Source organism: Malaya genurostris, chromosome 3, assembly GCF_030247185.1.
Source record: "Malaya genurostris strain Urasoe2022 chromosome 3, Malgen_1.1, whole genome shotgun sequence".
NCBI lineage: Eukaryota > Metazoa > Arthropoda > Insecta > Diptera > Culicidae > Malaya > Malaya genurostris.
Genome location: NC_080572.1, coordinates 226,541,965 through 226,568,185, shown reverse-complemented (window position 1 = coordinate 226,568,185; position 26,221 = coordinate 226,541,965). Strand labels below are relative to the sequence as shown.

At 36.8% G+C, this 26,221-nt stretch overlaps 1 protein-coding gene across 2 annotated transcripts; it reads right to left on the bottom strand.

Moving 5' to 3' along the window:
• Window positions 1-1,572: 1,572 nt before the first annotated feature.
• LOC131438411 (protein fem-1 homolog B) lies at window positions 1,573-25,668 on the bottom strand. Of its 2 annotated transcripts, none has more exons than XM_058608425.1 (6): window positions 25,005-25,668; window positions 10,512-11,251; window positions 9,713-10,408; window positions 6,006-6,108; window positions 1,985-2,126; window positions 1,573-1,900 (listed from the first exon to the last, which is right to left on the bottom strand). In XM_058608425.1, the coding sequence occupies exons 1-6, from the start codon at window positions 25,176-25,178 to the stop codon at window positions 1,743-1,745; spliced, it is 2,013 nt and encodes a 670-aa protein (XP_058464408.1). In that variant the 5' UTR covers window positions 25,179-25,668; the 3' UTR covers window positions 1,573-1,742. The 2 variants fall into 2 exon arrangements, with proteins under 2 accessions (XP_058464408.1, XP_058464407.1); XM_058608424.1 differs by lacking the exons at window positions 1,573-1,900; window positions 1,985-2,126; window positions 6,006-6,108 and adding exons at window positions 8,470-9,030; window positions 9,103-9,244; window positions 9,310-9,412 and having other exon boundaries at window positions 25,005-25,662.
• Window positions 25,669-26,221: the final 553 nt, after the last annotated feature.

The window sequence follows — 26,221 nt, the reverse complement described above, 5'->3', positions numbered from 1 at the left end:
GTATAAGAGTGTAACAAATTGTGTTCTTTCAGCAATTATTGTCACAAGCAGTATAAATTAATATAAATATGAAATTGTTTTGAATTTGAAAATTCTGCCATACATATGTCACGTTCGAACGCTTATGTTTCCAAAAAACGAACCGTGATAAAATCAAAACGTCAGGTGCTGTGCACAGTCTTTTAGGTGCTAAGAAACAATTGCATAAAACATTATTGAAAATAGGGTTTCACTTTGCTCCGAAACATCGCTTTATCAGCAATCGCGTAAAACTCCTACTACTGGAATAGTGGGAAAAGTCGCTTACACAAAAATATCGATATCTTCGTTAAAATAAGAAGGATTTTAACAATATTTGGCTTGTTGAATAGATATATCCGTATCTTTTCAAGATCAATTTTGACAGATATTGTAAAAAAAACTGAACATTTTGACATGAAACTTCGTATAACTCAACTCAATAGCGTTCAGGGTGAGGGAGAGACTTTTCATTTGCAACTAGTTTGATCAAAATCGGTCCTGTCATCTCTGATATCTCGACCTCTTTGTTCACAACACACACAGACATTTGTTGAGTTTTTCGAGCTGAATCGATTGGTATATAAAGTTTGATTGAATTCTATACTTATTTTTATATTTATAAAAAGAGGTGTATCGATTACGTCACATCTACGATAATATCTCCGAAACCGAAAATGCCAGCCATTTGATATTCGACCTTGAGCTTGTTGTAATCGGTTAAGTCATCTTCGAGAAAAATGAGCGTATAGAATAAAAACGTGAAAAGGACACACACACAGACATTTGCTCGTCAAGCTGAATCGAATGGTATATAACACGAATGGTCTCCGTAGTTCCGATCAAAAGTCGGTTTCTCCAGCTATTCTTCATCCTTTAAATTTAAATAGAGAAAGACAAAAATAGGATTCATTGTGATCCGCTTTTACATGCAAATAACTTTAGTTCAAGACTCAGGAAGGTATAAACTCGATCCAAAACCGGTGACGTATCTTGGTGAACATTAGAAAAAATCCCTGCAAGTGCAAAAGGACAGTTTCCCTTTGATTAATTTCTCTTTCAATTATTACGACAAATTCCAGTAATTTCCAATAAATTCAACAGTGCATATCGAAAGTTGATGGTTTTTGTTATTAGTTTATGTGAAGTTTTAGATGGAAGGACAGTAATAATCGAAAGAACAAGTAAACATAGAGAAACTCTCATTTGCACTTGGGACCTTTTCTCTTGTTCTTCTTCATATCTCATACACAGAGTACATCGTGTTCCGGGGTTACCGTTGTTCGACCAGTCCCACCTCAATGCAATGTTTCATGAAATGAACCGCAACAATGCAGAAAGACTTTCGATAGCTTGCAAATGGCAAATATACGTTGCGTAATAAGATAGTGTTCTTCAATTTTTATTAGAAACATATAACATTTTCTGATCCTACCAATACTTCAGTCTGCATCCATATTTCTTACGAATCATATCCTAACTTTCAGTCTTCAGAATCAATTATACCATTTGAACTTAGTATGATATTGGCATGTTTTAACAAGAAATTTCGAATAGAGAAAATATAGTCGACCGTAATTTATTCGCATATTTATTTGTATAACGTACATCATCATACTAAAAGGAACTCACGTTTTATTCCACTGGCGCTAAGCTTCGATGTTTGATTGCAAGATCGGAATACTTTCACAGTACACAACAAGTTAAAGTTTTTACCTGAATACCTATAACTTCTCCGAGCAATGCTGTATCACAAACGATTGCAGCCTACGTGGAATCATATCCTTGTAAGCGATGTTATGTTGACCTATGCAACGTGCAGCCAGGCACTGTAGGTTGATAAAACGTGCCTCGCAGCGCTTGATAAATGAACTCACCGACTCTGCAATATGAAGTTAGGCAAAACGCACAAAAGTATATGCATATTAAAACCAATACATCTTTATAATGGCAAAACCCTACTTACGCTGAGTACAAGCTTGTGATGCCTTAAGACGGTCACTGTTAACCGCATCTAGATGTACACCAGCATCAATGAAAACTTCGATTAAATCCTTAACTATATCCTTCACGTCATTGTCAGTCATTCGAATGTAGGCTGTTTGCATCTAAATGATGGGAGAAAATTTTTATAAAATTTTAGCTTTATCTAACCAAAATTGTTTTAGTTCACTGATACTGTTTACATGCACGTCTTAGGTTTTTTTTTAAACGTGACAGCAAACCTCAATCTTCTAGCGGACGATCATTAAAAGTGGCATTACTAGAAAATAATATTCACCCTCATTCTTGTTTACGTCCGTATCCGCAATACGACGAACGGGTACTTTCGAACGAATACGAATAAGCCATTCTTGTTTTCACTCGAATGAATTCGAACGCGACTCGTTTGCCACAAAATATTCAAATATCAGTAAACTTCTTAAAATAAATGCTAAGGCTTGATGTAATCAGTCCAATTCATGTGATTAACCATATGCGGAACGCTAGAATGTATGCCATTTCAGTTTCAAACGAAACGTGTATTCGAACATCATTCGTACGAACGAAATGTCCCATTCCCGTTTACGGACGAATAGACGAAATGCCGTGGTTTCGATTCGTCAGTTTAATGTTGCGAATCAACCGTTCGAACACATTGAAAAAAGTTTAACCAATCTCTAACAACATTATTTTCGAATCTAAAGGTGATTTGTAATCAAATCATAAATTTGTGTTTTGCATAAATCATTTAGAAAGCATAGCAGTATAGTAAAATGCTGCTTTTTCTGGGGAGCCTTTGAATGTATGCGAGGTTCAAAGTTTTTACGCATCAATTTTGCATCTATTAAGTACTTTATGGAAAATACGCCATGGGTAAACATGCTTTCTTTTATATTAAATGCATGATGTGTGATCTTGGTGTACAACTGGATGCAAAATTGACGTTCGATGTCCAACGGTCGTTAGTTATTTCGAAAGCTTCCCGTCAGCTGGGATTCATCTCTAAAATTGCTAAAGACTTCAAAGATCCGCTTTGCTTGAAGGCTTTATATTGCTCACTCGTCCGCCCGATTCTGGAAAATGCTTCAGTAATCTGGTGTCCGTATCAAATATCGTGGAGCCTTAGAATTGAACGTGTTCAGAAACGTTTTGTTCGCATGGCATTACGACATTTGCCTTGGAGAGATCCTGTAAACTTGCCACCATACCCGGACAGATGCCAATTATTGGGAATCGATACTCTACAGCGCCGAAGAAAAATTCAACAGGCATTGACTATTGCGAAATTAATAAACGGGGAGATCGATGCTCCAGAATTGCGTAGCAAAATTAGTTTTCGAGTACCAAGCAGACCATTGCGATATACGACTCTACTTCAAAACGGATTTCACAGGACTTTATTTGGAAGTAACGAACCTATAACTGCGTGCACACGAGCTTTTTCTTCTGTTGAAACAATTTTTGAGTTTGATGAGCCTTCCCGTCGCTTCGCAGAAAGAATGAAACGAACTATATTATAAGGACTGTTTTTTTTCTATGTGTTAATTTATTTCACTTGACGCATTGTAATTACTTTTTGTTTTGTGTTTGTTGTTTAAAAGATAGTGGTTTTTGCGCCTGTCTGAGAAGTGCATGAAATTTGTTCAACTCATATGGGCTTTTTCCCACTCTGTCGGTTCATTTAGACATATGTCCGATGAACCCAATAAGAAATAAATAAATGATTTTACCAATGAAATAAATATGTAGGCTATCGAAAACATGACAAAATTGCAAGAAAAATGCAACATATTTTTCGCAGATACTACTGATCGGACTGCTATTTCAAATGCTTTTTTTTACTTTGCACGAAGTTTAATTTGAAAATTTCATTTACCGATTTGAATAAAATTGGTCCTGAGTACGATATTTATTTATTATGTAGCATTCGTCACTTCCTTGATGCTTGCAATCTTCCTTAAAAAACTACCTGCGCTACCGATCCTTCTTTTGCACAGGAATCGCGTACGTACACGTTCGAGTGAAAACAAGAATGGCTTGTGAATGTTCGTTCGAAAGCATGTGTTCGTCGTATGGTCGATACGGACGTAAGCAAACATGATGATACAAAATCAGTGAAAAAAACAAGTCAAATAACAAATGATGTCAAAGATTTTTATTTACAACTCAAATCTGTACCAGAACATATAGTTTAAAGTTGGATGGGCGTTGTTTTTATGCATGTACGATGTTTAAAAGTGTGATTGATTCGAACGTAAACGGGAATACGAATTTGCTATACTTTCGAACGTATCGCATACGGCCGTAAACAAGAATGAGGGTGATTATTTTAATGAACGTGTAAGGTGCAGTAATGACGAGTTCTCCATGCAAATTTGGAATATCATTACTTAGCGATCATTAAAAATGACATTAATAATTCTCATGTAAGGGCTGCTTCTGACAGTTCAATTTACACGGTTTAGATTAACACGACATAACCTCACAGAAATAAAATTAAGTTCATTTTTACAGCAAATCTCAATTTTTGAAATAATTCAGCAGGACTGATTGCATCCTCGTCAGACAAATAGGTTCAATATCATACAAAATCCAATATGTTTTGCACGAACATGACATAGCCGCATAAAATGAGCTGGATGAGCCCCGTTTAACAGCTATCAGTGGTTTGTTCATATATTTATTCTATTTTGAATTAGGTTTTGCACGAACATGACATAACCTCACAAAAATGAACAAAATGAACCAATTTTGACAGCTAGTAGTGGTTTTTTCATGTGTTCTTTTTAATTTGAATGAGTGTTAATAGTGTAAACAAACCACTGATAGCTGTCAAAATATGAAATTGATTCATTGGCAGTTCAATCGTGTCGTCATCGTGCAAAACCTAATGCGTGTTATTTGACATGTAAACAAACCACCGATAGCTGTCAAAGATAAATTTGATTAATCGACAGTTTATTAGGTTTTGCACGAACATAACATAACCTCACAAAAATTAACAAAATGAATCAATTTTGACAGCTATCAGTGGTTTGTTTATGTGTTCATTGCGTTCATTCTAATTTGAATACGTGTTAATAGATATGTAAACAAACCACTGATAGCTGTCAAAAGGTGAACTTGATTCATCGGCAGTTCATTGGTAGTTCATTCGAGTAGTCATCGTGCAAAACCTAATTTGTGTAGTCATCGTGCAAAACCTAATTAGGTTTTGCACGATGACGACACAAATGAACTGCCAATGAATCAAGTTCATCTTTGATAGCTGCCGTGTGTTTGTTTGGTTTTGCGACTGCAAATTAAAAATTCAAAAATGACGAAAAAGTGTCTGGTAAAAACGTGTTCCACAGTGAAAAGACCTAAAAAGATTGCCTTGTATGCGTTTCCAGCGTCAAGGAGCGATATTTGTATAAATCTGTTTAGTGTGAGGCGACTTGCAATTATTAAATTCAAATGCGGAACCTCTGATGAACTTCTAAACTGTAGAAAAATACCCGGCTACTGTCAAAAAAAGTTAGTTTTTGTGAGGTTATGTTATGTTTGTGCAAAACTTAATTAGGTTTTTTGTCGTCACTGCTAAGCTCAATCGGATGAATACATTTTGACAGTTCAGCGGTACTGTTTGTAAAGACTTTTTTACCTTTGTCTGTTGACAAACGGATGAGACCGTTCACGTTCACGTTGGCTACGGTTCGTTTTAAAGATTTAATAAATGAAAGTAGCTAGTTGTGAAGTGTAAAGATGATTGTTTGAGATGTGTACCTCGAGTTTGTTTAAGCTTGTTTGTAAACTGTACCACTGAATTGTCAAGGATGAATTTCTGTTTATTTGTGACGTCACGATAAAAAATCTAATAACTGTCAAACGTCATTCATTCAACCCATTTGTGAGGTTATGTCAAATGAATTGAGGTTAACAGTGACGTTACAAAATCCAATAAGTTTTATTGAAAATAACTCAACTATGAGTATTTCTTTACGTTATAAAAATTGATTGCTTACCGTGAGACAAAGTGTGTGCAGCGGAGTGTTTTGACGGGCATCTACTACGGCAACAGAAGCACCGCAACTGAGCAACAGCTTGACAGTGTCGATGCACGGAAATCTATAACAAACAAAATAATCTGTTTAAAAGTTTTACGATATTGTCAATATCATTTTTAGTAATTGAAATTTTAGGAAATTGATGCTGCTATTCAATAAACAATGCCGATTGTATTGCCTTTTTCTAATAGTTTTTATTTAATTAATTTAAAGTTTATTTATACCCGGTTTCAACCTTACTATGGTCTTTCGCCGGGTTCTAATAGTTTTATAGTGAACATTAGAATCAGTCGTAATACTTCATTACGAGAGTTTCTACATCAAATTCTTCAGTTTCACTGAAGACGTTAATATTGTGATCAGTGCGGTAAAACTTTATTTCAATCGAATATTATTCGATGAAAATGAAATTTATGGTTCGTAAACTGCTAGCATATCCATTTGACTTTTGTTGCCATACTCAAATAAAGCTCCCAGATTTCAACGCACCTAGTAACTTGAAGATTTACTTGCTCAAATTCAAGTGCCAAATAGTCTACCTGCTTCGTTGTCTTCACTGTTGGTAGTGAGCAAGTTAGAATGAATAGGTATAAACATCAATTCTAGACATAGAAGGTGGCGGTTCTCATTCGAGTTTTCGATTATCACCAGCAAGTTTAAATCGATAATTTTCGACTGTTTGAAATGTATTGAGATGTGTTTCAAAGTTTATTTTGTTTTTTTTTGGGAGCAGGAAAAAGCCCGATGGAGATGAAATTTGGCAATCTCTCTCCCCAGCAGGCATAAAACCCCCTTCATATTTCGTATCAACAGATTACAATGATCCAACAGATACAATAAGGCTTAACACTATTACAGTATTAAAAATGAAAACTGAAAGTGGAAACAATTAATTTATGTTTCCTTTGTAATCGATATTTGAAGACAACTACGAGAAAAGTAAACCAAGAGAAACTGTCATTTGCACTTGGGACCTTTTCTAATGTTCATCGGGATTTCAGTTATCATGACTGGTTTACCTTGAACCAATTCGAATGTTTAATGAACCACGTTTGAAGGCCGCTTTCTCATTCAATTGTTAGATATTTTATTTCAAGAGATTAACTGACGGTGGTGGTTTAACTGAGCTTCGATTTGATTTTGCACGAACATGACATAACCTCACAAAATTCACTGAATGAACATTATTTGACAGTATCGGTAGTTTGTTTACGTTAATTTGTTATTAGGTTTTGCACGATGACGACACAAATGAACTGCCGATGAATCAAGTTCATCTTTGACAGTTGCCGTGTACTTGTTTTGTTTTGCGACTGCAAGTTAAAAATTGAAAAAATGACGAAAAAGTGCCTGTTAAAAACGTATTCCACAGTGAAAATAACTAAAGATTGCCCTGTATGTGTTTCCAGCATCAATGAGCGATATATGTATGAATCTGTTGAGTGTGAGGCGACTTTTACATTCGAACGATGAACTTCTGATGAACTTTTAAACTGTAAACAAGTACACGTCAACTGTCAAAAAACGTTCATTCTGTTTATTTTTGGGAGGTTATGTCATGTTCGTGCAAAACCTAATAGAAAATATAAACAAACCACTCGTAACTTTATTCATTAAGAGTTCATGTGTGTAGTCATCGTGCAAAACCTAATTGTAAGAAAAACGAATGAAAAACTAAATGCTACCTGGTCTGTACGTCAGCGAAGGTTGTGTGTTAAAATGTGAAGTTTACTGCAGTAAAGTAAACGTCAATGTGTGCCACATTCGGTTTCAATTGAATTAAATGAAGTTTTACAGCACTGATTGTGATACGTAACTTTGAGATGATGATGGAAACAAGGTCGCCTAGAGTACCAAGATCCAGGAAGCGTCGTAATTCAGAAATGTGAATAACTTTTTTTTATTTTTCTTGAATTTTTTGAATGTGGAAAGTGAAATGTGCAATTTAGGCAAACGGAATTACTACCGCATGTAAAGTAGGCGCTATGATTTTAAACATTAAGGAACATTTTTATGATTTATGACCCTTTGCAGGACGATCAATTAGGTATAGATTGCGGACGATTCTCAAGAAAACTTTGCCTACACGAAAAATGCATCAGATTGAAAGCATATCCTATAAGGAACCTAAACGAATCGGACAGACTATAAATGCGTTAATCCCGGAATCAACATTCTATACTGTTGGCAATCTTTTTATTTTCGGTAATTATGTTTGGATCAGTTCCGACTGCCTTCAATTTGGTTCAGCCTTCAGTTTTACTTATTATAAAAAGAAGAATGAAAGATTAAAATATCTACAACAATCTAATCTTAGAATATCTTATAAGGAATCACTGGGTAATGTTTCAAGTCAAGTTTTCTAATAACAGTGCACCACTCAATGATAAGGACTTCGGTCAGAAAAAAAAACGCATTTAGCGACAGATCAATTGATATATTTTCTAAGGTTCTATAAATGTTTAACGCCAGCAAAATTTGCAAAAAAAAACATGCCTGCCACTGTTTTAGTACAAGAATTGAACAGTCAGCAAAATTTACAAAAAACATTTTATCACTGTTGTATCCAGTTTTACTGTTTTAGCTCAGAAAATATTCCACGCCAGCACAATTTTTAAGCAAAAATAATATCACTGTCATCCCTTCGGCTTTACTGCTAACACAATGATTGCTTACGTTGGAAGACTTTTACAGCAACTGCCGGACCCATTTACCAAGGCAGGTTTCAAGATACAGATCAAGAGTCTTTAATTAAAATACACGTCACAGATGTACCATAAATCCTTCATTTGCTATAAGGATGGTTGAGTATATAGTCAGCACCGTTATAATTTTTTCGAGCAGTGCAGCTGCATAAATTTTTCCAGCGTTTGAGGAAGAACATTCTTGTAGGGCACCCGGTGCAGTGCTAAACAGCGTGCAGCTAGACACCGTAGGTTGAGTAAACGTGCTTCGTAGCCCTCGATGAGCGTCCTCACAGGTTCTAATCGAAAATTGAGAAAGAAAGAAAAGGCATAACAATGATTGATAGACTTAACCGCAGAGTTTCACTTACTTAAAGTAGAAACTTGCGATGCTTTAAGACCATCGTTGTTAACCGCATCCATGTGTATGCCGGCTTCTATGAAGAGTTCGGTTAATTCCTTAACTATTTTTAGTACATCACTATCGTTCATCCGATTGATAGCAGTTTGAAGCTAAACAACGAAAGATAATTTTAGTGCAGGTCCAAAGCAAACTAAGATACAAATTTTGTTTTTACCGTTGAACACAGTGTGTGCAGTGGGGTATTTTGATCGACATCAACATCAGTCACAGGGGCACCGCAACGCAACAGCAACCTGGCGGTGTCTACACACGGAAATCTGGGAATGCAACACAAGCAATGAGTACTGTCGTACAAGCCAAGTATATGCCGGAGCATGAGAATGTTGTACTCGAATAATTTACAACATATGTAAAACAATTATGATGAAGATAGGTATCATCTGAGTTTTAAACTGATGGATTCATGCGTCAGTGATGATGCTCTGATTCATTCGTAATCAATTACAACATGCACACCGAACGTTTCGTTCTGCGAGAATTTTTGTTTATATATTCAGGATTTTTTGAAACCCATTTCAAATTAAGAAAATTTTAATTTTATGTATGTACTATCTTACCGGCAAATATCATCCGTGTGGAAATCATCGACCGGCGTGACTCCATTCACTGATAGGTGCAGCAACGTTTGATCGTCTCTCAGTCGCACCGACATCCGGTTAAGTTTATAAACCAACCGATATACGTCCTTTATGTTGTCCTCCATAATTTCAATGTTTTTCATTTTCATTAATTTGGTAATGATAGTGATCAAATATAACACCGTCACGATATTTAGCTCGTACTCCTCCGAGATAACCTCAACCACATCTTTCGGGCCGGGATTGGCTAGTTTCAACTGGTTCGTGGCGAGTTCCTCAACGCAAGCCGCCAGTACGTCAACCACGTTGGGAAACCTTAAGTCAACATTGATAGAGAGCATCTGCGAGAAAAGTTGAGCAAACCGGAGCAAATCGCGCTGAATGGAGAAAGCATTGTGCTGCCTTAGATGCATAGCATGCAACCAAAGGCTTTCACATCTATCGAATCGGCCATCGTCCGCACAAACCGCACCACGAAACACTATCGAGTGAGCTACTTCCGGGCAGTGGCGGCCAAGAATGCGCTCCCGAATGGCAAGAGATTCCATGTGCAATGAGTTGTGATTGTATCGGATTGCCCGCAGATCTTGCATCGTTTGGCATTCAATCCAGTGCTCATAAGCTGGGACGGGTTGCTGAGTGGGTTTACGAAGGATATCGTCGCGTTCTTCAAATCTGCAACGAGAAAATGGTTTAAGTTTTGGGGAAAAAAATACTATGCGTCTCCATTAAGCAAAGACCACGATGAAGAAAGTGAGCTACTTGAACGTTCGATTACCTCATTTCCATTGCCACAGTGAGGTAGTGGAAAGCCTTAACCAAACTGTAATTGTCTTTGTCATTAGCAAAAGAAGCACCAATCAATTCTAAGGCCTCAACCTTTTCAGCCCGCGATAAAAGATTCGGTTTGTTCACGAACAATTCCACTACGGGTTCTCTGGCTCTCTCTGCAGCACATATCACAGGCGTCATACCGTACTCGTTCCGTTTCAACACAGCATCCCAGTCTAGCAGAATGTCGCAAACATCAACGTGGCCACACTCGGCTGCATAGTGCAATGCCGTCGCTCCACAGTTCGCCTGTTCATTCGTTAGGGCACCATTTTCGAGAAGATATTCTACCACCACCGCATGTCCTTTGTAGGAAGCGATCATCAGGCAGGTATTGTTGTAAGCATTGGCAAAGTTAATATTGGCATTGTGATCCACCAGATAGCGGATAATATCCAAACGCCCATCGAAGCAGGCTGCCCGAACCGGAGTGGATAGTTTACTGGTGTGATGATTAACGTCCGCTCCGTGTTCCACCAGCAGTTTGACGATGTTCATGTGACCGGAACCGGCTGCTACCCACAGTGGCGTGGCACCCTCAATCAGGTGCCCATCGAATTTAACGCAACCTTCCCTCTCCAAATCGGGCTGTAGCTGTGTAAGGAGAACGTGAACCACATCGTAGTGACCATTCATGGCGGCAACGATCAGGGGGGTAAAGATCTGTCCGTCATCTTCTTGGATTTCCTGAAGAGAGAGAGAGAGAGTGAAATAGAGAACAGCGCAAAGAGTGCGTGAGTCATGTATTTTGAAATAATTTATGATCGTCGGTTGGATTCAAGAGCCGACGGAAAATTGTAAAATCTGACGCGTCGAATGTTGCTGTCTGCATGCGGGATAGTCGCAAAACTGGTTGTGATGAGTAATATAGGTAAGAATTCCGTGTGGGAAAACTTCAGTTGAATGCAGTTAGGATTATGCGACAGAAAAAATAGATGACAGATAAATATGACACACATTAGAATCGAATACAACTTCTTACATTCGAACCAATTAAAGCTACCTTTGAATAAAAAAAACTATTCATATTTATTTGATTCAAATGCTTTTTCCAGTTCATTAAATTTTTTTGAATCAACCCAACTAATAGGGACAAGACTGCCGGAGGAGATCATTTTTACATAGAATGAACATTTATTACCAATATAAATATTTGGGTTTGCTCATTGACAATGACTCGAGATCTTACAAAATAAGTTTTTAAATTATTCTCAATTTGTTTGGGTTTCATTTTAACGTCAGATCAAAATTTAGTTTAACATTTGTTCAAAATTTGATATCTATAACTGATTTATTAGCAACATAGTACTAATGTTTTTCAATCGGTTCATAACGGGACAAGTTCGCCATATTGCTATCAGGCAGATGTGCCATAATAAACAGATGATCGACAAACCTAACCTCAAAATCGATCAGTGTCAAAACATTCTACGTAGACAAACAACGAAAATCAGTTTGAAAACGATGGTACGGATGTATGCTTACCAGACCTAGTCGTGTGGTAAAGCCGTGTCTATCAGAGCTTGGGGTGGCGGAAAGGGTAAAACGCGTATGCACGGATTGCAAAAGAACACAGGTTCGAGTCCTGTCTCTGAGCGTATCTTTTTCCAAAAATCGACGTGAACATTTCATAAGGGCACATAAACCAATGTGGGATTCTCTTTGTTTACTTTCTCCTCTGTTAATAACACCTAAATTTTCACGTTCACTTACCAAATTTTCATATAGAATAAAAGAAAATATCTTCAGCTTTGTAATAGTATCATACATGTAACGAACAATTGCGTAATAACGCAGATATAATCTGTCAATTGTTTTAAGGCCCTTTTGAAATGTTCACGTCGAAATATCTAGGTGTAGCACTGCAGCAGTGTAGTGGAGTTTGAAAACAAAACCGGCATAAAAGTTCGGATAGAAGAGACTGATTTGACCTAAGCAGCTTACGAAGTTCACGAATAGCATTCTCAGCAGTCTGTTTTGCCTTTCTCATATAGAAAGGTTTTGCAATCACTGTGAAAACCGATTTTTGAGCAGAGACCCGGAGAGCCGACTGTCATAAACCATTCGTCTCAGTTCGTCGAGTACGCAAAATATCTCTGTGTGTATTGTGTGTATATGTAACTTTTGTCGGAGATGGCTTAACCGATTTTCACAACTTAGATTCAAATGAAATGTCTTGTGGTCCCATCAAAAATTCCTGAATATTGTTTGGATCCGACTTCTGGTTCCGGAATTATGGGGTAAAATGCGCAAAAAAAATTAAAATATGTATACTTATTTTTCTAGAAGATGGCTGAACCGATTTTTATTAACTTAGATCCAAATGAAAGCTCTTGTGTTTTTTTTAGAAAATTCCTTAACTACATCTTGATCCGACTTCCGGTTCCGATATTACAGGCTGATTAGAGTAAAAATTCCAATTTCAAATCGCTTATTCACTTTTCTCAGAGATGACGTGACAGATTTTTACAAACTTAGATTCAAATTAATGGTCTCATAGTTCTATACAAATCTTCTGAGTTCCCTTTGGATCCGACTTTCGGTTCCGGAATTACAGAATGTGTCACAGAATCTGTGTGGCAAAATAAACAAAAAAACATGTGGTTTTACAGAAAAATCTGTGAATATGGTAACTCTGGCACCGATACGTACAAGCGCTGGTACGGAAGAAAAAAGCACAACTCCGTCTCTACGAACGAAGCACGCTGTGTATGGTATTCGATTTCATACACGCGGTAAAGAAAACGAAAATCAACACCGAAGCTCGTTTTCTAAACCACAAGCGAATCCATCGGCACCGAGCACACATGAGCCCGAGTTTTCAGTCGATTTGAAGAAAACAGAATCACAGCACCGGCACGAATGTCTGTTACCGGTGCGTGATTTTGGTTGAACACGGTGCTAAGGTGGAGACAAATCATCGCCACTTCACGAAATGTGCGCGAAATTTCAAAGGATTCAAGTTTATTTGAAAAGAAATTTGCATCGAAACTGTTTGCTTCGTGATGTACATGAAATGTTTACAAACGGTGGTGTAGTAGTATCAAATATATTATATAACACTATGGATCACGTTAACGAATCCAATACAAATCTAAAACGACATCACATTAACACCATCTCGTGACGGAAAAGGCTATTAGTTCAGTCATGTTTAACAGTTTGCGTTTAGCGTGCACCCAGAAGTGAAATGTCAAAAATAATTGAGCATGATGCCCACATCGAGGTGTGAACATTTTTATATTTAAGTGTGTTTTTTCTGATGAAATTAAATATCGCCTATAAATAATGTAGAATAACGCTTTTAAGACCTATTGTCTTCACTTTCAAGAGTTATAAAGTAGTATTCAACTTTGCTCATGAATGTTATGAATAGTGCTGACTGTCGATTGGACTCCGGATTGAAGTGATGGAGCCATGTTTCGTCCATTGTTATATATCGACGAAAAAAATCGGTTTTATTTCGATATAACAGCTCCAAACACTGCTCAGAATCATCAATTCGTTGTTGTTTTTGATCGATTGTGAGCTCACGCGGCACCCACTTTGCACAAAGCTTTCTCATATCCAAATATTCGTGAATAATATGTCCAACACGTTCCTTTGATATCTTTAGGGTGGCAGCTATCTCGATCAACTTCACTTTACGGTCATAGAAAATCATTTTGTGGATTTTTTTCACATTTTCATAGGTAACAGCCTCTTTTGGACGTCCACTGCGTTCATCGTCTTCGGTGCTCATATGACCAGTACGAAATTTTGCAAACCACTTACGAATTGTTGCTTCGCCCGGTGCAGAGTCTGGATAACACTCATCAAGTCATTTTTTGGTATCGGCAGCACTTTTTTTCATCAAAAAGTAGTGTTTCATCAACACAAGAAATTCCTTTTTTTCCATTTTTTTCACAATAACAAAAGTAGCTTCACTCAAAATGCAATATCTCACAAACTAATAATCAGACAGCTGTCAAATTTATACACGTATCTTTTGAAGGTTGGTACTAACTGAAAATGGCATGGATTTAATTCTAGTGGCGCCCTCTCATAGAAACGATACGAACTTTTCAGCCGATCTGTTATGATATATAGAATATATCAACAAAATTATAATGAAACGAACGGTGTATTAAAAGTTACTTTGATTGCGATATTTTTTTCATTGCGTACATGATATTGAACTTAAATTATCTGCACATTATCTTTTCTTTCAGGGAAAGTTAGAACGTAAAGGAAAAATGTCATTTTTATAAATTGTCTATGAATTAAAAGTTCATATACTAAGCGATCTGCCCCTTGCTGTGAACTGTTTTGTAAATAGTTTGAACTTTTAGTCAAAATTTGAAATTTCGATATTTATTTTCTAAGTATTTGAATTCCACTCAACAGACGAACCGTTCGAAAATTCAACAAATAGAAAATTCGTTTAGCTCAAAAAAAAAAATAAATGGTATGATAAATGCAATAAAGTAATCAGAAGAACAAGTTATACTTTTACCTTAACTGATAGCTCTCGTTGAGGTGAATTACAAGTTTCGATTTATTTATATACTAAATCATTGTGTTTTGAAGCATTTATTTATTTATTAAACAACCACAATTGTTCTTGGTTCGTCTATTCTCGAATAATTGGTTTAATCGAAATAATCAATATTCAGAATGAAATAATCTTTTCATTAAATTTATTGTTAGTGTGTATTGGAAATGGAACAAATTCCTTAAAACTAGTTAGTAAATTCTTCTAGCGTGCAGGTCTTGTAAGCTAATAACCAAACAAACTAATCGTGACTGAACCGGTCGAGCTTCAATTCAAATAATTGTCTTATTATTCCATTGAATGAGATTGGATTTTATCCGGATCCAACTTCCATGATAGTGAAGGATAAAAATATCTAACCTTCTTATTTGAGGCCTGGCTATTTTTTGGCCCTAAAAACTTACTGCAACTGTGACACTCTCCCGATCTCGGAAACAGTTATTCGAAATGTCCAATATGAAACTTTCATCGATTTCTCGTGAAATGTTAATGAGAAAAGCACAATTACACCACTGGGTGGATGAAAACAGTTTTTTTACCTACTATTTCCTCTCATTGAAATTCGCAAATGTTATTACCGTTGTGTCAAAGAGTTTTGTTCACTTACTAATATTTACGCTTAATGTTTAGCCTAATAAAGCAATCTGTCGTTGTACCACAGACTAACAGACATGACAGTATGAGTAAATTCTTATAAAAATAATTTTTCGTGATGCACTAGTTCCACCTATATTGTACTGCGCGAACTATTTACTATCTGTACACCCCTTGTGTTATGTAAAAGTTTTTTTACTAGTTGGTTTCCCCTCGTTTGTCAACACCGATCAGCTGCTTGCAGGGATGCCTGATTTCATCAAAATATTTGAAAATGAATCGTCACAATAAATTATTGGATTACGTTGATAATATATTTAACTATTTCGCGATGTTGGAAGGTAACCATTTATTTGACTCAACGTTGTTCATCTAGACTATTTTTTATTGTGTTGGTAGTTTTCACCCGAAATTAAATGGCGGCAGACCAGAAGCAAGTAAATATTGTAACAAAACGGGTTCAATTTTGTATTGCGTTGGAGAATGAGAATTAGGCACAATTATGTACACTGAAGTCTTTTTTTATGCGAATTTACGTACCGCATAAAAAAAACCGCATAAAAAAAACCGCATAACTCTGAAAATTCGCATAAAAAAAACCGCATAACTCTGAAAATTCGCATAAAAAAAACCGCATAACTCTGAAACTTCGCATAAAAAAAGACCGCAGAAGGGCAAACCGCATAACTCTGAAAATTCGCATAAAAAAAAACCGCGTAACTTTGAAACTTCGCATAAAAAAAAACCGCATTACTCTGAAAATTCGCATAAAAAAAGTCGCGTAAAAAAAACCGCATAAAAAAAGACCTCAGTGTATAGAGTTTTGGGAATATGTATTAAATCTGTATCCTGCATGAAATTCGCATGGACGTATACAAATCAATACATTACAGGAAATTCTGTATGAATGGCAACTCTGTTGGTAAATGAAAAAATAAACACAGTCTAGATGACAGACAGGATGTTTTTGATAGGGTAACGTGGCGCCATCATGACACATGTGAGTACTGTCCCAACTAAAGGAATATTTGAAATGACCGTTAAAATGATTGAAGAATTTAATTTGAGTGTCCTGTCTGTTAGTCTGTGGTTGTACAGTTAAAACAAATGCTGAAAATATATGATAAAACAAACAAACAATACAAATGCTCAAAAAACAGAATATCTGATCTGGTTCCTTAAATCCAGTAACAACAACAACCCTAGAATGCACGTCCATGAGCGGCATGAGTTTTTTTTGTGACTATCATCCTCGACCCCCCTGTGTACTCGAAACATGAAAAAATTAGCTCAAGAACCATAAGAAAATGGGCCACAACTAACAACAAAGAAATTAACCGTGAACGAACGTCGTTGTTGACATGAGTACATCTTGGGGCTTTTTTATTTGAATTTTAATTGATTGGTGACACACCACAACGACAGAGAAACAAAAAACAAAACAAGCAATTTGAACAAGTGCTTTACAAACACATTCACTTCGTCAAAATAATCGTTTGAAAACCAGAGGCTTTCACTTTTAAATTAGGTTTTTTATCGTGACGACACAAATGAACAAGTATTCATCCTTGACAGTTCAGCGGTACTGTTTACAAACAAACTTAAACAAAAATCGAAGAGCACATCTAAAACAATCATCTTCACACTTTGCAACTAGTCACTTTTATTTAATAAATATCAAAAACAAACCGTATTCAATCGTGAACAAATGTTTTACAACTTTATTTAGGCACTACGAACCGTAAATGGTCTGATCCAATTTGTCAATAAACAAACAAACGAAATTTATGTTTACAAACAGTACTGCTGAACTGTCAAAATGTGTTCATCCGATTGAGGTTAGCAGTGACGGTAAAAAACCTAATTAATATCTGACGGTATTAAAATGCAGCATTTAGCTTGACGTCCGGCTTATCACGATATTTACTCACCTTTGCCTGTGCCTGTGAGAGCAACGTGGATGAGCCGAAGACGGATTGACAACCGTAAACTGAGTTATGTATTCAAGAACACGGAAAGATGTGCTATTTTTGGCACTTTTGCTTTCGGCTTTTATTTTATACGTATGAAAATACTCTTATTGAAAATTGAGCGTCGTTGTCTTCGGTGAGGAAAGTAAGATTTCCCAGGACAAGGAAACCGTTTCCGATAGTTGTTCAGTGATATGAAGTGTTCGGCACGTTCCATGATTTCGCTTGAGCTACCATGCGTTCGCATAGGTCAATATTTTTTTTTTTGACTTGACTCGCACAACGGAATCAGCTGACGCATAATTCGCAGTCACGATTCGCGTACAGACGCCAGTCGGTCTTGATTATTATTAGCCTGCTTCCAGCTAAAAATACTCCATACAAAGAGAAAATCTTACTCGGATCGAAAACCGCCCTTCAACCGGTGCCGAATGATCGTATGCAAGCAACTCGTCATATGGTTTTCCTCCACCAACACTCGCATCAAAAGATGAAACGACTATAAAACAGTTTATTATTTTATTCTAGGATCGAAAGAGACATGAGAAAGAAAATCATGTCTGAGTCAACCGTAAACTTGAACATTGAACGTTGGGTAGAAGCGAATAGTATGTTTTGTTTTAATGTGTAAAACAATGAGAAACTTCGTTGAAACCTCAATAAATCTCATTTCTATGACCGGAAGGCTGCACTCATTGCGCACTGAATATTATCTAATTTATGTTGACAAGTGTATAATTTCAACTTGTTTGAAATTACTACATCGACGATTTCATTCTTGTAAAAACTGTTTTAGATCAAAATGGGACACAAGAAGGGTTAACTTCAATTTCATGTTTAGTTCAATTATCTTCAAACATACAGAAAATAGAGTATACCTACCTATTTTTAGCAAGGGATGTGGAACATTAATATCCACATAAAATACCTTACTTCACTTACTTAAAGTAAGTAAACCTACTTTACTATGGGGCATTTTTTCAAAATTTACTTACTTTACTATGGGGCGTTTTTTTTTTTCAAAATTCATCCTGTATAAGAATGGTCTACTTATGTACCATTCAGACGATTCGGCTTCTTCCGTCACCGGAACGTCAGCCTCCGTCAAAATAAGTCAAATGAGTTTTCCCTCTGCGCATTCACACGATCCAGCAGAGATCCAGAACGTCAACGGCAAGCTCCGTCAACATTACTCCAAAAGAATATTTCGACTGACCGTGAGAGCCTCTCTTTGTTTACTTTCTCTTTTGATTATTACGGAGCCATTATTGCAAATTCTTTGAAGTTTCTAATATGAATCAAAAGCTTGTAGTTTTACCTTGAAAAAAATAAATAAGTAAATCGCGAAAGAAAAAGTAAACAAAGAGAAACTGTCATTTGCAGTTAGGCACTTTTGTCGTGGGACTGTCGATTTGACGGACTGCAATTATCGCGCACATGCACGATTCATATGATTACGGTATTGAGCTGACGTTTGTTATGTATGTGTTCGGTGTCAAGATCCCACTCTTAAACGAAATATACCAGATATAAGTAATTAAACTTATCAGTAGATTTGCAAAGTACGTTACGTTGTTGAGTGGAACTGATTGTTTTGTTTTTTCCTCTTTTTAGTTAATTTTGAAAGTTATTTATTCGATTAAAAGATAGGAAAACAACAGATCGATTGGCTTCAAAAGCTCCCAGATTTTGTATTAGTGGAAAAAAATTGTGCGAAACTAAGTTCTTCAAATTCTGCGTGTAAGAAAATGACATGACGGACACGGATAGAAAACCGGATCGTGTGAATCAGAATGACGGTGACGGGCGGTGACGTTCCGGTGACGGTGACGGAAGAAGCCGGACCGTCTGAATCTAACTTTAATCGTGATAATCTCTTATTGTATTTAACCAGTACACTGAACCAAACAATTATATAAATATATGGAATATTTCTCGATATACACTGCACGGAAAAATAAGCTGTAAATACGGTTTAGAATCGCATTCTGATACTAAATCGGATGAGAACATTTTGTTTTTGAAAATCCGTGTCCAACGTCATTCAAAAACTATCTGAACTAATTTTTTCAAATTTTACAAACAATTTCTTCATATAAAAAACCAGACCCCAACGTTTTCCTTTTCGTTGTTTGTTACTTTGGGGAGGGTTTACAGCTACAAAATGACGTACTTTTCGCTTATTTCTCAATAGTTTTCCACGAAAAAATTACAAAATGTTGGTCGAATATTTTTTATCAAGCAAAACATTTGAATTTATTCTGTTGCACGGTAATTCTGAAAAAAAATTCTCAAAAATTATGATTTTTTGCATCATTTGGATCCTACCCCCCGAAAATTTTCTGATTTTGTAAACATGCGCCCGCGATGGCCAATGAACTGGTAAATGACATCAGACCATTTTCTCCTGCCTGCAGCAGTTTTCTACAACAGTCATATGCATTCCGTCATTGAGTTATTTGGTAAGCCATAATTTTGATACCAAATTAAGCACGTGGCTCGAAATTACGGATCACATGGATCAAGTGTGCGTGTGAAATATCTAAACAACACAACTCGTTGACAGTTATTTGACCATCAACAAACCAGATCTGCTAGTTAGAAGATTATACCAACCAATTTTGATAACCCGCTTCTTTCTGCAATGGAATGTTTTGTGCTTATCACCCTGTATTCTCAGAACCGGAAATCGGATCTGTATGAAATTCAGGATTTTTCTATTTGATTTCAGTTGATACAAAGGTTGTGACAGTTATTTTCACTTTTGAACACTAATAATCTTGTAATTCCGTAACCGGAAGTCGGATCCGGAAAGTATTCTGGAACGTCATACCTGATCACAAGACGCTGTTACATATATACACACACACGTATAGACATTGTCCTATCTCGATGAACTGATTCGAGTAGTATATGGAATTCAACCCTTTGGGCCTAGGTTCAAAAGCCGGTTTCACAGCGATTGCATACCCTTTCTATATGAGAAAAGCAAAAAGGTTTTCGTTTTTCAAAAAAAATATTTTTGGGAGGCAAAAGATTCTGCGAATGAAAAAGATTTTTTTTTTGTCGCTGAATGTCGCACTTTCATACTCAGGATTCAAAAGACGAACGCGAGCACACTTCGTAAGCATGTTCGGCTATGCTGATGCAGATTGGTGTCGGTTGGTTACTGTTTCCGAAGCCTAAATCCATTATTATACGCCAGATAACAGAATGATTAACCAACAATAGACTGAAATCGGCACTAGTGCTCCGAAGCGGCCTAAGAAGGCTAAATTGAGCGAAATGGTTATGAAATCGGTGCTTTAAATAGGACTATCTCGATTTTTCTGTTGTTGCATCGTCACTCCTAAATAAGAATTTAAATTTTTGATACTCATAACCAGTGCTGTAAAACTTCATTCAATTCAATTGAAACCGAATGTGGAACACATTGACGATCTCTCGAATGCAGTAAACTTCACTCTCTGACACACACAATGTTTGCTGACGGCCCGAACGGGCAGCATTCAGTCATCAATCGTTTCTCTTCAATCGAGGCTCAGTTTAACCACCGTCAGTTGATCTCTTGAAGTAACAAAATATCTCTTTCAATAGTGTGAGAGCGGCCTTCAAATGAGGTTCATGTAAACATTCCAATTGGTTCAAGATAATAGATGAAAGACAAACCAGATTGCTGAAATATCAATCACAGAATACACATAAATTAATTGTATCCTCCTTCAGTTTTCATTTTTAATACTTTACTCCATTTATAATTCTATTCGTTCGAATTCGCTTACTACCAAGAGCGAAGGCAATGAAGAAGTTACACTACTCCGCACTTGAAACTGAGCAAGCAAAACTTCAAATGACTATCAACGATTATTCAACTGACGATGAATTCCGGGAGCTTCACTTGAAAATGGCAGCAAAAGTCAAATGAATTAGTAGGGATATGCTGATGGTCAGCGGCCATAAATTTCGTTTTCATCTTATATTATTCGATTGAAAATGAAATTTTACCGCACTGCTCATAACCCTATATATCCAGACCTGAGATATTTCAAATATATTCAGGCTCAAAAACTACGGAATCACATGAATTTTATAAAGCAGGTGACACGGAATTGGTTTAGCGAGCAAAAAAACAGTCTGTAAATTTTTACAAATGTCTACAAAAAAGTGATTTTCAAAAGTCTGCACATATGTCTACAACTTATACATGTCTGTAGCTTATTTTAGAAATCAACTAATTTACAGACACGTCTGTAGATCTGGCATCTCTGATCTAGACCGAAAGTTGAAAATTGATGCAATTTGAATATAAATTTATAAAAATCGGTTCAGCTATCTGTTCAACGAATAATCAACAATTTTGCAGACTAGGAGAGCTTATTGAATAGTTTCAAAGTATATTCTTCTTTTTACATCGTCACTTATAAAAAACATTCCCTTGAAATTGAAGGTTCCGGAGCCAGAAGTTGAAACCGTTCCGGAGCCAGAAGTTGAAACCGAACTATGAGACTATATCATACAAGATATGTAAAAAAAATGATCCCTTTCACTTGACACATAAAATTTCTTCCTTCAATCCCTCATTGTATCTTCCAAAATATTTACTTAAAATGCTAATTGCTTGCACTGACACAAAAAAAAACAAGAAAACAAAAACTAGAGGCACACATAGAACTAGATACATAGAGAATCATCAGTTACAGGGTCCGGCACTCGAAGTGTAACCAATTAAAAAGGCTATACATTCAGTTTGGGAAATTACTTTTACTTAATTCAAAGTACAAAATGTGTAAAAATAATACAAAATTCAGAATCAATTCACTTTTGCTCGATTTGACCACCTTTTGCCTTGACTATGGCCTTGAGACGGTCAAAAAACGAATCGCAAGCTGCCCGAATGTGACTTGCAGGTGTATTTTGGCCCACTCGCGGACAATAACTTTTTTCAGCGGCTCGAGACTGGTGTATCTTTTAGTTCGGACTTTGCTCTCCAAAATGGCCCAAAGAGAATAATCCATTGGATTCGCATCTGGTGAATTCGAGAGCCATTGTGTGGACGTGATGAAGTTCGGAACGTTGTTTTTCAGCCATTCTTGGTTCACTCGAGCTTTGTGAGACGGTGCCGAGTCCTGCTGAAACGTCCATGGTCTGCCACCGAAATGTTTGTCTACCCACGGCTTCAAAGCAACCTCCAGAATACTTTCCCGATAATATGTCGCATTTGCCTTGACGCCAGGCTCGAAGATCTGAAGTTGGTTACACTTCGAGTGCCGGACCCTGTAGATAGGTTATTTATTATTTGTTTTCCAGAACTGCTTTCTGGACTAGATTTTGGAACTGAGTTTTGTTGCTTAATTTATATTCGGAATTTGAACTCAGAATTCAAGTTTAGGATTTCAACTTTAGAATTCTTAAACAAACATCAGAATATGAGTTGAACTGGATTCTGGAACTAAATGTTAGATCTAAGCTCCGTGCTTGAATTTTGGAACTGCCATCCGAATCATAATTTAATTTCAAAATTCAGTTTCATAATTTAATTCCTAAATTCAGTTTTAGAATTCCGAACCTGCATACTAGTACAAAATTCGAAACTTGTATTCTATAACTAGATTTTTGAACTGATCTGGATTCTGAGCCCGAATTTTGCAACTGAATCCTGAGCGCGGTCCACATTTCGAATTTATGCAATGAATCAAGTTTCGGTTCCTGAATCGTGATTCAGAACTTGGGTTCTTGTGTAGATAAACACATGATGACTAATCGGTTCTTTTTAGAACTATTAAAATATACGCAAAAGATTATGCGAAATTTGCATTTAAATTGAGAATATAAATCTTCAAAAAATAAAACCAGAAAGTTTAAGTCTCATCGCCCTGTTTTTTTCCGGAATAGGAAGTCGGGTCTGGTTAAATTCACGTGTTTTGCATATGACTATACTGCCGCCAAGATCTACAAACTAGAGAAATTTGTGAACAATTTTCATGGAAACTGCAGTTCAATAAATGCGCTCATCGGCATGGCAATTGGCACCAGTCACGTTGGCACTAACAGTTCTTCAATTATTCACCACTGCCATAAGGATTTGTTCATGGAACAATATTCCGCTCCAAGAATATTTTGATTTACTCCACTAATATCTACACGTGCGATTTTCTCATATAGAATGGTATGCGGAATGGCGACGCGACTCTCCATACTCAAGAGATGAAAAGTCGCAAAACTGAAACATTGCGACGGGCGTGGGCTTGATTTTCGATGCGTAATTATCCAACCCAGAAGTAGCGGACTTTGGTCACCGTGATGATGATCGTCCAATTCCCCGTTTGATTCGACAAAGAAAAATTCCGTTGGCCGAAACCGGATGAAAAAAAACAGCGGAATTGGAACAACCATAACATCTTCAACCTACAATAACATACGAATCATGTCGACGCTGAATAGCGTGCGCATCAAAATCTCCGGAGTCACTGACCTTGCTTGACACCTTAGATCAGCAAAAATCTTCTCGTTCACTTTAATAGTTTCAACAACATTGGCGTTTTAGTATTGCGATTTGCGCATGGATTTGATAAGATATTAGTAGAAACAAAATTCGACCTTATCTTAATTTTAACGAGGATAGCTGTTTATATTGAGTGGACTCGCAAAATCCATGGAATAACACAAACCCGGAAATTTGAAATTCTTATACTTAGACACTGAAAGCTATGGTGCTCCATTTTAAAGGTTGAACAAAGGAAGACGGGACTTATGTGAATTAGAGAAAAAAAACTTTCTTCGCGTTACATTCAATAACAGTAACAAGCTAGCATGCATAAAGTTACAGTAAACTAGCATCAGTGTACGCCAATCGATTGCACATTCGCAGTTCTAGGAAGCGATGCGCATTCGATTTAGCAAGGGGAAAATTCGTCTACGGTATCATGCTAATGACGTTATATTTAATTTTAAATTACGTTCTGAGTTCTGTAAACGAGACACGATGACAGATATTGCACAGTCCATTAACAAGAGTTCATGATGTGTAACAAGAAATTTCTAGGAGGTACGCGTTGAATTAAAACGGACCAATAAAGGTAAAGATTTTAAAACCACTCTAATTGCTGAAGCGAGTCACAAGACCCGGATTGAAGATTCACTTCTGCACTCAAATAACCAGTCATAAATCCTTGTACGGTAGTTTCTTAAAGTAGAATAACCGGATGAAGAAAACTCGCCTATTAGCGTATCAAAACAAAAGCAAAAATACAATGTTCGAGAATGCACTTTGGCGAGATTGGCCCGGCCGTAAATCCTTTCCGTCGCATTCAAAGCTTTGCTGGTCATTTTGTGAAATGCTCACCTGCTCCACAATGGCTTTCCGATCGTTTTCGCATTTGATACGCATTAGAGTGGCTAGGACTAGCCTAGCGAATCCATCCTTGCAAGCAAAATAAACTCGATGCACCAAAGATCCTCTGCTAAACCCTCGATCCAAATCCTGCTGAACAGGTGAAAATTCCGTCATTGTTTCCATTGTACAACCGCAATGGAATTACTAGCTCTCCCGAATGAATTCAAATTCAGTACCCAAGCACTCAATTACTGTTTTTTTCGCTGCTAATGTTATGAAATAATGTCTTTTTTCATCACGAACCCAGCTTTGCAAGCGTGTGCGAGGAATTTTCCGACCACACGACGTGAGCTAAACTACGACTTTTCGCTGCTTTTTCTCACTCCACACAACGATGCGAAAATTCTACGTTCGCTTTTACTGCTGGTTGTGAACTTTCTGAATCAGTTTCACCGCTGAACATCCAACTGTTTGCAATCGGAAAGTACTATTGAGATGGGAACAGCTAAATAAATCGCCCACGCAACGTAGCACAAGCATCGTATCCAGTGGAAACGGTGAATGTGGGAATCACTCGGTACACGGAGTAGGAACTGGTGGAAGGATTTCGCGAAAAAAGAAAATTACTCGGTAGATGAGGATGCTGCTGATGAACAAAAAAAAAACACAAAAGCGCGTGTCCAAGATAGACGAGAAAAAACAAACAAAATAAATTTGACAGCTTGTATATCGGCTGATGACCCTATAAAAAATTCTTCTTACTTCCATGTCGATGAAATCGGTTTTATTTGCTGGCAATAAACTAACTTTCAAAATGTGAAAAAATTCAATGTTTAATATATATTCTGATAACAGTGACGTGACTATTAAGATTTGCCTTAATTTTTCTGTACTGATCAACAGTCAGAGGCTTCGGATAATGATCGTTCAACCCAGTGATGGCATTTCAACAGAGTGAAATGATCTTACACGCTGGTGAAAGATTTATGTCTACACAGGGGATGCAAAAAGCGAACATCACACAAAAAGGAAACCGCATTCTTATCAGTGTAGAATAGACAGAATTTGATTGTGTGCTTGTGGTTGAGTGTGAGCGAACACTTCTGTGATTTAATTTTTAAATTTATAGGAGGTAACGATGGCCTTGCTATGACAATCTTTTTCGCAGCAAGGAAAAACTAAATTTTAAAGATAAATTGCTCTTTTGCTTCCCATGCTTCCCTTAC